A 14,673-nucleotide genomic window follows, 5' to 3' on the forward strand; every position below is an offset into this window, starting at 1 on the left:
TCTTTGGATTTTTTTTTTTAACCTTTTATCATCAGTTTTCCTAGCACTGTCACCACTGTAATAGATTTTTATGAACCAAGAGCATGATTTTCAAAAACCGAGCCAACCGGTTACACAGTATGGACCCCAGGGAGAAGAGCGTGGCGGGAAACACTTTGCTGTTGTGCTGAGAGCCCTGTGTGACTCGAGGTGCTGCTGCCACAGGCCACAGCCGTGTCCCTGGGTTTGCCATCTGGGCGGCCAGCTGCCCGCGTCCCCCTCTGCGGCCAGGGTTCGGTGCCCACGCCCGGGTCGCCCTCCCCGCCAGGGTGTGCACCTGGCCAGGCGGGGGTGGGCAGGCCCTGCCCGGCGCCGTGGGAGCCACACGCCAGCTCCTGCCGGTTAGGGCTGCAGCGTCCGCAGCTCCCCGGGTGATTTCCCAAAGTGGAAGGTGCTGAAATAGCAGAAGCCATGTCCTCTGAGCCTTTCCTGCCTCTTTGCCAAGTTCCCACATCAGACGCCTCGCACAGATTCGTCCTCCACCTTGCCCTTCTTGTTGATGTTCTTATTTTTGAGTGATTTAATCAGTCGTCGTCGGGGTAGTCCTGGAGGGTAGGACTTCAGCGTGGAAGAAATGTTTGCTGTGACCAAAGCTTAGCAAAGGAAAATGACTGGGCTTTGCGAGTGTAGCAATTGGTAGGGAAAGGAGCGGGCCTTCTGGGTTCAACCTGGGAAGCCCCTAAGTGCCCCACGATGTTCCTGGAGAATCCCGTGTCCTCCTCAGCAGCCCAGTGGCTGAGAGGCAGGTGGCCATGGATCAGAAGAGAAGACATAGGGTTCTTGGGGCGGTGGTATTTCTTGGTGGCATGTTGTTGGTCTGACACTGAGCAGCTGGACCTGCAGCTGCATGAGGGTCCAGGAGGGAGGGACCGGAACTGCCAGGCCATTTACAGGTCTTTTTAAAAATTATGCTGTCTCTTTTCATGTTTGTTCCATATGTGGCATAAAGACTTGTATCATTTGATAGCATATAATAGACAACTTCCATCGTTTGATAACAGCCCTCTGAGAGAGGGAAATCAGACCTTGTTCTTACTTTAGAGAAAATGAAATGAACTTCAGTAAGCTATGATTTATTCAGATTTCTGTGGCCAGCAGTTCAATGTGGGTCAAGGCTCCTTCTCTTTGCACACCTCCCAGAGCCCCTACTCCAACAGTTGGGCAGGACTTGTAATAGTTCTGGCCTTTGGGCACCAGCATATGTTCAGAATCATTCTATAAGAGTTCCCAGAAAATGTAGTGTTGTTTCCCTTTTGTCCAGAGTTGGTCCCACTGGTAAAGTTCTGTCTCTTTGGTGACATTTGGGGAAAGCTTGGGGTGGTGGCGGAGATGCATGGCACACATCGAGGAGGTTGTAGGGTAATTCCCCAAAGGGCTCCAATCTCTCCCTCAGTCTAGGGGCTCAGAGACACATAGTGGCTTAGGGCTCATGACAGGGGAAGAGATCGTGGCTCCTTGCCCTAGTGACTATTGTATCTAGACATTTATTTTTTTCTGGTACACTGCCCAACACTTTCAATCCGGACAGACCTGATCAACTATCTGACAGCCCACAGCCCTCAGAGCCACATCCTCTGGTTACCATTCTGTCCTGTGGCTTACTGTGTGACTGGATTCACCCTGTCTCTGCTGGTCGAGGCATCAGCCCCTGCCACTCTTCACCTCCCATCCTCTCCTGCAGCGAAGGAGACAGCTCCCACAGAGCTCATCAAGGACACTGGCGACTCCTGTAGCAATGCTTCCTCAAGTATGCTGATGAAGGCAGTGCATGAGTTGCTGTGTCCCTCAGCAAGCACGGTCGGGGATGGCCGAGCAGACTGCACCCATCACTGATCCTGTTCAGCATTCCTGATGCTTTGCTTCCTGACCTCTTCCTGACTTCCGTGACAGTATACCAAGGAGATCCCAGCATTTGGACCTTAGAGACCCAGTGTAGGGTCCAGAATATCAAAACTATGTACAAGTGGTCAGGGCATTCCTTTATAATCCCAGATCTTAACTGAGCATATTCATATCAATGGAGTCAGTCCAGTCAGTCTCTTTCCTTTTCCCTTTGGGCTACCACTCTCACAACGGATTCTCACTCATGCTGCTCAGGGTGTTTCCAGCACAGATGGGCGAGGGCCTGTAAGCTGTCAGTGAATGGTTTGTCCTCCAGGAAAGGCCTTGGAACTTTCTGGTCAGCTCTTTTCAATCTATACTTTTTAAAAACAATTTCTGAGAGAGGCAGAGAGAAAATGACAAGTGAGTGTGAGTGGTGGTGGCAGGGGGCGAGTCTGGAAAGGCAGAAGAGGTGTGAAAATCCCTAGTAGTCTCCACCCACAGCATGGAGCCTGATGCTGGGCTTGATCTCATGACCCTGAGTTCATGCCCTAAGCTGAAATCAAGACTTGGGTGTTCAAATGATTTAGCCACCCAGGTGCCTCTATTATGAAGTCCTAGCGATACAGAACAACAAAGTCAAGCAGCTCTCCCACTCTGTAGAAAACTTTTTTCCCTGAGGAAAGCGTAATTCTCTAGGGACCAGGAGAAGTCACACCTGGAGCTAACCATGGGCTGCAAAACAAGCAGGACAAATCATTTCGGGGTGGTGGGTACCTGTGCATTACCTTACCTACATTGATTGTTTTACTGATGTGTACTTATATCAAGACTCAGGAAACTGCACTTTGATCTAGGGAAGTTTTGGTTACATAGTTACACTTCAAACCCTATAGGAATACCTAAAGACTCACACGCCCAGGTGCTAAGGACTCTGTCATTATAGATATGAAACGCTTTCTAAATAACCAGCTCATCTCAAATAGTACTACAGTGTCATCATGAGGATTCCCGGTAGGTCCGAAGAATTGGATGCTGTAGAATGAATTAACTAAGGAACCCGGGGTAATAGGAAGCTAGAAGTTAATATATTGAAGTGATATTTACTCTCCAGGTTCCTTCGTGATATTCTCTCTCTCTTTTTTAAATTATTATAAGTTTCTGTCTTCTTACATATTTGGTCCACGTCCCACCCCTTACCTTGGCAACCACGTATATGTTTTCTGTATCTATGAGTTGAGGTCTTTGTGTTTTTGTTGTCTTGTATTTTGTTTGCCGGGGGGTTTTGTATGTTTTAGATTCCACATATATGTGTACTCATGTGGTACTTGTCTTTTCCCTTTCTGATTCACCTTCCTTAGCATGCCCCGTTGGCTATCATGAAACCTGTGGTGATGAAAACAGGCGTGTGGGTATCGTTAGGGGTTACCAATTTCAGGCCTGGAGGACCCAACCACACGCAATGGGCAATTATTCCTTGGTAGAAGGTAAATGTCCTTTTTTCTTTCTATTGGAATCCTCATTTTATTAAGTAAATGTCATCTGTCTGAAACCTTAAACCTCACTTTATTACCTGACACATTACATCAAGGGAACCCTATCCTGGATAATAAAAATATTTCATTTGGGGGCTTCACATGATCTTTGTTCACTCAGGAATATGGCTTTGAAATAAAAATGATATGTTTCTTAACTATTGGGAAATTGATGAGTTGCTCTCGTGTCTGCAGCAGAGACAGGAGGCCACACCGAGGACACCAGGCACATGCACATCCCACGAGGAGGAAAAGCCACAGAGACAGAGAGGCAGGGGCTGCAGGGACAGCAGGGAGAGCATGAGCAGGATGGTCAGTAGTCAGCTGTCTCTGTGGTGGAAATGTGGCCCAGGAACCTTCTAGTTTCACCTGTCCGACACTGGGAATGGACCTAAAGTACCATGATGTATAATTTAAAAGCATCAGAGTAAATTTTTGTACGAAGTTAATTTATCCTTTATTACAAACAAAATTCATGAAGCCATTATAGAGGTTTATAAAAACCACAAAAATTAGAAAAAGTGCAATGATAAGGGGAGAGGAAGCCTTCCGTTGGGCTGCAGCTATTATGAGCTGCTGCTTGGGGGACTAGGCTGGCTGCTCCAAAAAGGCAGGTGGCTGTACTGGCACATCGACGAACTTGAAAGTGGGCACGGGGGCCTGATCCACTATTGGAGGGACCAAGGGTGCAGGTGGCTCCTGCAGGTCAGGATAGTATATCAGATTTGTGACCACCACCTGCAGTGGCTTTGACTCAGCAGTGGCATCTCAGCTCGTGCAAAGCACTCAGATCCAGTAGCCATGACCTGCTCAATCACCACTGGCCCTGAAGATGCAGCAGGCCCTGCAGTAGGAGCTGGGGTGGGCTCTTGACATGGTTCAGGATGTAGCTTGGGGACTGAGAGTCGTAGCTGGCAGGGGCAGGTGGCTATATATTCATCTCAGGGACTTCCATAGCAGGCAGCGGGGCCTCTTCTTCCTCTGGGGTGGCCAAGGGTACAGGTGACTCATCCAGGTCGGGAAAGTGAATCAGAAGTGTGACCACTATGTGCATTGGCTTGGACTCAGCAGCTGGCATTGCAGCTCGTGCTAAGCACTCAGCTCCAGCAGCCATGACCAGCTCGATCACCTCAGGTCCTGAAGCTTCAGCAGGCCCCACAGTAGTAGCTGTGGTGGCCTCTTGACATGGTTCATGCTATTGCTCAGGGGCTGAAACTGGTTGCTCCACTGAGGCAGCTGATTCCTTTGGCATGTCAGGGACCTTGATAGTGGGCGCCGGGGCAAGCTCTTCTTCCACAGTGGCCAAGGGTGCAGGTGGCTCCTCCAGGTCGGGACAGTGAATCAGAGGTGTGACCACTACGTGCATTGGCGTGGACTCAGCAGCTCGCATCTCGACTCGGACCAAGCACTCAGCTCCAGCAGCTGTGACAGGTTCGATCACCTCAGGCCCTGAGTGTTCGTTGGGCCCCATAGTAGTAGCTGGGGAGGGCTCTTTTTTTTTTTTTTTTTTAAGATTTTATTTATTTCTTCATGATAGACATAGTGAGAGAGAGAGGCAGAGACACAGGCAGAGGGAGAAGCAGGCTCCATGCTGGGAGCCTGACGGGCATGGGGGACTGGATCCCAGGACTCCAGAATTGTGCTGTGAGCCAAAGGTAGGCGCTAAACCGCTGAGCCCCCAGGGATTCCCCTGGGGCAGGCTCTTGACGTGATTCCGGATGGTGCTCAGGGGCTGAATCTGGTTGCTCCACTGAGGCTGGTGGCTGCTTCGGCATGTCTGGGACCTCGAAAACGGGTGCCAGGGCATGGTCTTCTTCCAGGGTGGCCAATGGTCCAGGTGGCTCCTCCAGGTGGGGACAGTGAATCAGAGGTGAGACTGCCATGTAAATTGGCTTGGACTCAGGAGCTGTCATCTCGGCTCGGGCCAAGCACTCAGCACCGACTTCTGTGCCTGGCTCGAACAGCTCAGGCCCATAAGCTTCAGTTGGCCTTGAGGTCGGAGCTCGGGCAAGCTCTTGAGGTGGTTCAGGATGTTGCTCAATGGCCAACGCAGGTTGCTCTACTGAGTCTGTTGGCTGCTCCAGTACTTCGTGGACCTCAATTGCTGGCCCTAAGGCCTGCTCACCTGGGGGCAGCCAAGGGTGCAGGTGGCTCCTCCACATCGGGGCAGTGAATCAGGGTTCTGACCGCTAAGTGCATTGGTTTTGACTCAGCAGCTGGCATCTCGGCTCGGGCCAAGCACTCAGCTCCAGCAGCCATGACAGGTTCAATCACTTCAGACCCTGAGTGTTCACCAGTCCCCATAGTAGTAGCTGGGGAGGGCTCTTGACGTGATTCATGATGTTGCTCAGGGGCCAAAGCTGGCTGCTCGACTGAGGCTGGTGGCTGCTTTGGCATGTCGGGGACCTCGGTAATGGGCGCCGGGGCGTGCTCGTCTTCCAGGGTGGCCAAGGGAGCAAGTGGCTCCTCCAGGTCAGGACAGTGAATCAGAGGTGTGACCACTACGTGCATTGGCTCGGACTCAGCAGCTGGCAAGTACTCAGCTCCAGCAGCCATGACTGGCTCGATCACCCCAGGTCCTGAAGCTTCAGCAGGCCCCACAGTAGTAGCTATGGTGGTCTTTGGACATCGTTCATGATGTTGCTCAGGGACTGAAGCTGGTGGCTCTACTGAGGCAGGTGATTCCCTTAGCATGTCGGGGACCTTGATAGTGGGCACAGGCGCAAGCTCTTCTTCCAGGGTGGCCAAGGGTGCAGGTGGCTCCTCGGGACAGTGAATCAGAGGTGTGACCATCACGTGCATTGGCTTGGACTCAGCAGCTGGCATTGCAGCTCGTGCTAAGCACTCAGCTCCAGCAGCCGGGACTGGCTCGATAACCCCAGGTCCTGAAGCTTCAGCAGGCCCCATAGTAGTGGCTGCGGAGATCTCTTGACGGGGTTCAGGATGTTGCTCAGGGCCCGAAGCTGGTTTCTCCACGGAGGCAGGTGGCTACTCCAGCATGTAGGGGACCTTGATTGCAGGCTCCAGGTCCTGCTCCTCCTCTGGGGTAGCCAAGGGCGCAGGTGACTCCCCTAGGTCGGGACAGTGAATCAGCTGTGTGACCACCACATGTATTTGCTTCGACTCAGCAGCTGGCATGTCAACTTGGGCGACACAATCAGCTCCAGCAGCCGTGTCCAGCTCGAACACCTCAGTCCCAGAAGTTTCAGCTGGCCCCATAGTAGTACCTGGGGTGGACTCTTGAGGTGGTTCAGGATATTGCTCAGGGACCAAATCTGGTTGCTCCACTGAGGCAGGTGACTGCTTTGGCATGTCTGGGACCTCAATAGCAGGCACCAGGGTGAGCTTTTCTCCCAGGGTGGCCAAGGGTCCAGTTGGCTCCTCCAGGTCATGACAGTGAATCAGCAGTGTGACTGCCATGTAAATTGGCTTCGACTCGGGAGCTGGCATCTTGGCTCAGGCCAAGTACTTAGCACCAACTGCTGTGCCTGGCTCAAACGGCTCAGGCCCATAGGCTTCAGCTGGCCCTGAGGTCGGAGCTTGGGTGGGCTCTTGAGGTGGTTCAGGATGTCGCTCAGTGGCTGATGCTGGTTGCTCCACTGAGTCTGTTGGCTGCTCCAGTACTTCTTGGACCCTGATTGCTGGCCCTAAGGCCTGCTCCTCCTCCGGGGCATCCAAGGGTGCAGGTGGCTCCTCCAGGTCGGGACAGTGAATCAGAGGTGTGACCACCACGTGCATTGGCTTGCACTCAGCAGCTGGCATCTCGGCTTGGGCCAAGCACTCAGCTCCAGCAGCCGTGACCTGCTCAACCACCTCAGGTCCAGAAGCTTCATCAGGCCCCACCTTAGGAGCTGGGGTGGTCTCTTGACATGGTTCAGGATGTTGCTTGGGGACTGAGGGTCGTTGCTCACCAGAGGCAAGTGGCTGTATGTTTATGTCAGGGACTTCCATAGCAGGCAGCGGGGCCTCTTCTTCCTCTGGGGTGGCCAAGGGTACAGGTGACTCATCCAGGTCGGGAAAGTGAATCAGAAGTGTGACCACTATGTGCATTGGCTTGGACTCAGCAGCTGGTATTGCAGCTCAACCCAAACACTCATCTCCGGGAACATTGGCAGGTTTGATCACCTCAGGCTCTGAAGGTTTATCGGGCCCCATAGTAGTAGCTGGGATGGCGTCCTGACTTGGTTCAGGATGTTACTTGGGGATTGAAGCTGGTTGCTCAACTGAGGCTGATTGATGCTTTGGCATGTTGGGGACCTGGATTGTGGGCACTGGGGCATGCTCTTCTTACAGGGTGGCCAAGGGTGCAGGTGGCTCCTCAAGGTTGGGGTAATGAATCAGAGGTGTGACCACGATATGCATTGACTTGGACTCAGTTGCTGGCATTTTGACTCGGGCCAAGCACTCAGCACCAACTGCCATGCCTGGCTCGAACAGGTCAGGCCCAGAAGGTTCAGCTGGCCCCACAGTAGGAGCCTGGGCAGGCTGTTTAGGTGGTTCAGGATGTTGCTCGGGGGTTGAAGCTGTAGCTCCAAGACAAAGTATCATCACCAGAATGGACTTTCCACATCTCTCCCAAATCAAGGACAGTCTTCCCACCACTCAACGAGTGTGAGTCTACGAAACAGTCCCTGGGAGGTTTCCACAGACTGCTGGCCATGGTGATGGGGTATGAGCCTACTCAATGCTCCCAGCAAGCTCCACGGAGGTTTGATCTGTGTGGCCCAGCCTGTCCCACCTCAGCCACCCCCAGTTCTCCTTACCTCCAGCCTCTGGCTCTGCTGGCTTGAGGTGTGAGAACTGTGTGAGAAGACTCTGGGCATGCTGCTCCATGTCTGAGCCCGGTATGTTCAGCCTTGTGTATGCCAGCTTTGTCAGCCAAGGAAATTCTGGTGGTTGGTGAAAATTCTCTGAATATGTTTCAGCCAGGCATCCAGGATAGAGGAGACGGCCCTGGCGATGGACAGGTTCAGCAGAGGCATCAGAAGACAGGGCTCCCTCACACACAGGTGTCCCAGGGAAGCCCTGTAGGAACTGGGGCCCCCAGGCCTCCCACTTGTGGCTGTCAGAGGCCAGTCCTGTTCCTTGTCCACCTGGTATCTGGCGGTCCTGCCTGACACAGGCCTGCTCATTGAGGAGGGGCTGGCATGAAGCCTCTGTGAGTGGGAGTCCATGACCAGTGGTGTGACATCCCTATCTTTCCTGGGGAAGTGGGACTCCCTCCTCAGTCTGGCTCACTGCCCACTTGCCCCTTGAATCCACCTGCCCGCGGCCAGGGAGGAGGGGTGTCTGGCCTGTCATTGGCCTCACTGTTCACGCTGTTGCTCTGGGAATATTCAAGTGAGGAGGGAGCAAATGGGCTCCGTGTCTTGCCAGGCATTGCAAGGACCCTCCTGGTATGGCCACCTTCCCTTCACTGCCTCACTCAGGAGTGGCCACCAGTGGGTGTCCTTCCACTGTCTCTAATATCCCATGGGGCAAGGGCCATCTGGTCCCTGAGCCCTCACTGGCTCTCCTGAGCACCTGCTGAGCACTCAGGTCCAGATGCCACCAGATTGGTGAGTGTGATGCTCCCCATCTGCTTTGCTCTGGGTCCCAGATTTGGTATAGAAAGAGGGTAATGAGGGGATGGGTGCAGGGAAGGATTCCCTTAAAGGTCCCAACTGCTATCCAACAAAGCCCACACCCCATCCACAGCTCTCCTTTCCTCTTCTCCTGAGGAGCCCTTAGACCTTTAACCTGTCACAGGAATTGCAGATGTGTGGGATGAGGGTCCAGCAGCCCCTCCGACTCACAGCCCCCTCACTGCCCTCTTGGAGAGGGAAGGCCCTCCTGCATTAGCCAGAGCTCACTCACATTTTCCACTGCTCTAGGACTCCCTCCATCTCAACACAGGAAGGGAAGTTGCATCCCTATCTCGAGGAAGGCAGGGGGGCATCACATGAAACGTCCTGTGGACGTGACCTCTCATCATAGCTGCTGTCACCCTTTGACTCCTGACTAGTCCGGATCCCTGGGGTGCAGTCAGCTTTGTGCATGGGGCCACCCCTGGAGAAGCGCCTGCACCTGCTGGGGCTTCCTGAATGCTTGAGGAGTGAAAGGGCTCTGGCCAGGCCCAAGGCCGATATCTGAATGGGCCTGGGGCTCCCTGCTCTTCCCAGAGATCCCTACTCTGGTTGCCCCAGGACACAGACCCCAGATGGACTCTCAAACCTCCTTTTCAATTGGGAAAACAGCCCAGCCCAAGACCATGGTAATGGTTGGGGATGAGGGACACGCTTCGTCATGGGGAGAACGACGACTGATGAGCACAACCACAGCCCCTCTAGCTGACCTGCCACAGGGCCAAGCTCTGGGGGTACTTTCCCTGCAGGGTACAACTAGGCCTTGTGTGACTCTATTCCAGTCAGAGGAGCAGATGGAGGTTCCAAGAAGTTCAGGAACATTCCCATGACTCCCAACCAGTAGGTGGCCCATCCCACTGGGCTGTGGAGGGTCAGGGTACTCACTTTGTAAACAGCATGTCCAGCACCTCTTGGGAGGTGCCAAATCCTGTGTATCCAGGAAACTGGAGATGTAGGTGATGTCTCTGCACAACAAAGTGGGCACGAGGCATTGTACTTGGTCCTCCAGCAGCTCAACCTGGCTGGGCCTCACCAGGCAGGTCTGATTTCTCCTCGTGCTTGAGGCGCTTTCACCCTAAGGTGGAACAAAGGAGACATGCAGCCTGCACTGTAGCCATCAGGAGGGCTGGGAGTTGGAGCACAGACCAAAGCCCCTAGTTCTCAGTGCTTGGGTGCGGCAGGAGTCCCCACAGCAGGAAAATGGGGCAAGATGCCTGGGCTCAGTCACTTAGCATCTGATCTTGGTTTTAGATCATGATCTCAGCATCCTGAGATCCAGCCCCTGGCAGGCTCCACACTTAGGGCAGAGTCTGCTTGAGGATCCTGAGTCTCCCCCTGCTACTCCCTGCTCTCTGTCTCTTGAACAAAACAAACAAACAAACAACAAACAAACGAATGAACAATTCAGTAAATAAATAATCTTAGAGGATAAATTTTTAAAATTTTTTGGATCAATACAAGACTCTCAAGTGGGAGAGGTTAGTATCATTTGTCAGCTGAGTTTTGACAGCACCTCCCTGCATTAATGGCTTCACCCCTCGAATTCTAACCCCATGTCCCACTCTTGAGGTGCCAACACAAGACTTTTCCTTAGGTGGAGTGCTCAGGGTATGAGGGCTGCAGGATGTTCAGCACTGCACTGTGATTTGGCAACAGAAGGGAATCACATCAAAGTCGTGCATCAGTGAAGGGCTCAATGGCTGTGGGAACCACCTGGCCTTCTGAAATGTTGTGCAGCACACGAGGCCCCCTGTGCCTGAACCCGGGGAGGGGGGGCAGGGATGTGCTCCTTCAAAACCTAACTGCAGAGCAATTAACATAGTACAGTGAGCCCCGTGTCCTTTTGGGAAAAAGTCTCCCAACTCACCAGGTCCCTGCTCAAGTCTTGGAGAAGGTGGGGAAGGACTCTCAGGCCAATGAGGCCTCCTGGGAGCACCAGTTAGGAGAAAGCATAGCGCAGTGCAAACTACTGGAGACCGCGTGGGATGAGACATGGTGTGAAGTTGCTCTCTTTCTTTAAAGTTTTATTATTTATTCATGAGAAACACAGAGAGACTGAGAAAGACAGAGAGTGGCAGAGACACAGACTGAGGTAGAAGCAGGCCCCATGCAGAGAGCCCGAGGCAGATCTCATCCCAGGACTCCAGTATCAGGGCCTGGGCAGAAGGCAGGCACTAAACCACTCTGCAACCAGGGATTCCCTGAAGGCTCTATTCTGATATTCATACAAATCTGTGCACAGGGCCATGGGGGAAAGTTTGGGGAGGAGGGGGAATCCAGACTCCTGTAGAAGCAGGAGTCTAGGGGGGAGACCAGGGGAGTAGCAACCTGGCTTCTGTGACCCGGGGCCCTTCCTGCTGCATTGGGGCCCTGCGTGTGGGGTGTCCCCAGCCTCTGCACTCACCTTGAGACCACACTGGCCCCTGTTAGCTATTCAGGGCACTTTCCCATTCCTCAAGGAGGTGGAGCAGAGGATCTCTTCCTCCCACTCCTGCCCCATGTCCTGTGTGGAGCTCTGTAAAGACAGTGCCTGGCAACCAGGCAGGAGGCTTCAGCACCCAGTCTGGCTGCCTTGGCTGGTCCGCAGACCCAGCTGACTCCATTCCAGACACACCACACCAGAGTCAGCACACACCTCCCCCAAGGAGAGAAAAAAGATGCAGCTCTAGGACCTTTAGTTAACTCTGGGATGGGTAAGAGGCACCTCAGGAATCCTCTTTCCACCCTGCCCACCATGATATCAGTGTGACCATGGAGGGATCACCAGGGAACCTGCTGCCCTGCAACCTCCTCCAGCCTGGATGGGACCTGCCCACACATCCCTGGTTCCCTGAAACTGAAGAGGAGGGTATGGGCTGCCCAGGATGGCTGGCACAGGTGGCCTGGCCTGGGCTGCTCTGTATTACCTTAGGGTGCTGCCTGGCAAATGCCCTGAGGCATGGCGTGTGACGGTGGAACCAAAGTCTAGGCATGTGAAAAAGCTGCGTCCCTGGGGTTTCTGGAAGCCAGAGCCCCGGGAAGTAGGCAAGCAGCAAGAGAACATCTTTCACTAGCGGATGTCTCTAGCCAAGTGAGCCTGATGTGGGGCTGCACTAGAATGTGGGTGCCTGGTTGCAGGGGTTACAAGTTCTGTTGGGCTCTGTGACCTCACTGCCTGGGATCCCCTACCTGAGTCCACTCCTGGTTGAACCTTCAGTGTTGTCTTTTCACTTCGTGTCTAATGGACATCTCAAATTGAACTTATGGAAACAAAATGATTCCCCTCCACCTCAGGCCCTCCACTCCAGTGTTCCATTATAGACTTCTTTATTCCACTTCTACTTATGTGGATCATCTACCTTGGAGTTGTCCTAGGTTTCTTCCTCTCTCACATCCTACATCCTGTCCATGAGATTCACAATATGAATTGTGCCCTTGTGCTACCCACATCATTCTTGCCTCGTTTCCTCTGTGCTGTCCGCATTATTCTTGCCTCGTTTCTCATATCATGATGTGTCAGAGCCAGCTCGGACAAGGCAAGCTGATGTGAAAGTCCAAGGAATTTTTGTGAACTGGTTGGCATCATTTTGGGAGCTTGAAATAATTAATCATCGTAGAACAGTGTAATTTATGTATTTATGTTTCCTGTCTACTGTCTGTGTCCACCCAAGTGCCTACAACAGTACCTGATGCAGAAAAGGCCCAAAGATTTTTTTTTCCTAAAGGCACATTGTTGTTTTTTTTGCCTTGTGCACAGATTTTGGGAACGTCAGTGATGAAAGTCACTGAGGAAGAGATATAGGCAGTCTTCCAGATTCCCTTTAGATGCAAGTATCCAACATGTCACTTAAAAATATCAGGTTCAATAGAAGCTGGGTCCTTCATTACTGTCTCATGAGTAAATTTACTCCCTGTTGCTAGGGTGGCAGTCCGAAAATTGTGAACGTTGTTTCTCTAATCATAAAAATGTACTATCTGGATTATAGTCTTTTATTATGTCTTGGACAAAATTCATAATTTTTCTTCATAGTCTAATGTTTTAGGAATTAGATTGCTTTTTAAAAATTTTTTTTATCTTTATTTTTTAAATAAATTTATGTTTTATTGGTGTTCAATTTGTCAACATACAGAAAACACCCAGTGCTCATCCTGTCAAGTGCCCACCTCAGTGCCTGCCACCCATTCACCCCCCGCCCACCTCCTCTTCTACCACCCCTAGTTTGCTTCCCAGCGTTAGGAGTCTTTCATGTTCTGTCTCACTTTCTGATATATCCACTCATTTTTTCTCCTTTCCCCTTTATTCCCTGTCACTATTTTTTATATTCCCCACATGAATGAGAACATATAATGTTTGTCCTTCTCTGATTGACTTACTTCACTCAGCATAATACCCTCCAGTTCCATCCACATTGAAGCAAATGGTGGGTATTTGGTGTTTCTAATGGCTGAGTAATATTCCATTGTATACATAGACCACATCTTCTTTATCCATTCATCTTTCGTTGGACACCGAGGCTCCTTCCACAGTTTGGCTATTGTGGACATTGCTGCTAGAAACATCGGGGTGCAGGTGTCCCGGCGTTTCATTGCATCTGTATTTTTCGGGTAAATCCCCAACAGTGCAATTGCTGGGTCGTCAGGCAGATCTATTTTTAACTGTTTGAGGAACCTCCACACAGTTTTCCAGAGTGGCTGCACCAGTTCACATTCCCACCAACAGTGTAAGAGGGTTCCCCTTTCTCCGCATCCTCTCCAACATTTGTGGTTTCCTGTCTTATTAATTTTCCCCATTCTCACTGGTGTGAGGTGGTATCTCATTGTGGTTTTGATTTGTATTTTCCTGATGGCAAGTGATGCAGAGCATTTTCTCATGTGCATGTTGACCATGTCTATGTCTTCCTCTGTGAGATTTCTCTTCATGTCTTTTGCCCATTTCATGATTGGATTGTTTGTTTCTTGGATGTTGAGTTTCATAAGTTCTTTATAGATCTTGGAAACTAGCCCCTTATCTGATACGTCATGTGCAAATATCTTCTCCCATTCTGTAGGTTGTCTTTTAGTTTTGTTGACTGTATCCTTTGCTGTGCAAAAGCTTTTTATCTTGAGTCCCAATAGTTCATTTTTGAACTGGGATCCCCAGTTCTTTCTTTTTTAAAATAATAAATTTTATTATTTATTGGTGTTCAATTTGCCAACATACAGAATAACACCCAGTGCTCATCTCGTTAAGTGCCCCCCTCAGTGCCCATCACCCATTCACCCCCACCCCCCACCCGCCTCCCCTTCCACCACCCCTAGTTCGTTTCCCAGAGTTAGGAGTCTTCATGTTCTGTCTCCCTTTCTGATATTTCCCACACATTTCTTCTCCCTTCCCTTCTATTCCCTTTCACTATTATTTATATTCCCCAAATGAATGAGAACATATAATGTTTGTCCTTCTCCGATTGACTTACTTCACTCAGCATAATACTGTCCAGTTCCATCCACGTTGAAGCAAATGGTGGGTGTTTGTAATTTCTAATGGCTGAGTAATATTCCATTGTATACATAAACCACATCTTCTTTATCCATTCATCTTTCGATGGACACCGAGGCTCGGTTTCCTGGTTGACCCTTTCATCTTTTAGCAGGATGGTTCTTAACCTCCACGTGCTTGAAATCCTTCCAAACTTCTT

General features: G+C 51.2%; 1 protein-coding gene across 2 annotated transcripts; it reads right to left on the minus strand.

The window, feature by feature from the left end:
* Positions 1-4,856: 4,856 nt before the first annotated feature.
* Positions 4,857-12,078, minus strand: LOC111090267 (fibrous sheath CABYR-binding protein-like). 2 transcript variants are annotated; one of them, XM_038559224.1, is made up of 4 exons: positions 11,926-12,078; positions 11,424-11,549; positions 9,905-10,094; positions 4,857-8,348 (listed from the first exon to the last, which is right to left on the minus strand). In XM_038559224.1, exon 4 carries the CDS (start codon positions 6,300-6,302, stop codon positions 5,517-5,519), a length of 786 nt encoding a protein of 261 aa, XP_038415152.1. In that variant the 5' UTR covers positions 6,303-8,348; positions 9,905-10,094; positions 11,424-11,549; positions 11,926-12,078; the 3' UTR covers positions 4,857-5,516. The 2 variants fall into 2 exon arrangements, with proteins under 2 accessions (XP_038415152.1, XP_038415153.1); XM_038559225.1 differs by lacking the exon at positions 11,424-11,549.
* Positions 12,079-14,673: the final 2,595 nt, after the last annotated feature.

The sequence above is a fragment of the Canis lupus genome, chromosome 16 (assembly GCF_011100685.1).
Source record: "Canis lupus familiaris isolate Mischka breed German Shepherd chromosome 16, alternate assembly UU_Cfam_GSD_1.0, whole genome shotgun sequence".
In the NCBI taxonomy this organism is placed as follows: Eukaryota; Metazoa; Chordata; class Mammalia; order Carnivora; family Canidae; genus Canis; species Canis lupus.

What these genes read in the sequence shown, in the direction of transcription:
- LOC111090267 (XM_038559225.1), bottom strand. Translation starts at nt 6,302, where the DNA reads ATGGGGCCTGCTGAAGCTTCAGGACCTGGGGTTATCGAGCCAGTCCCG.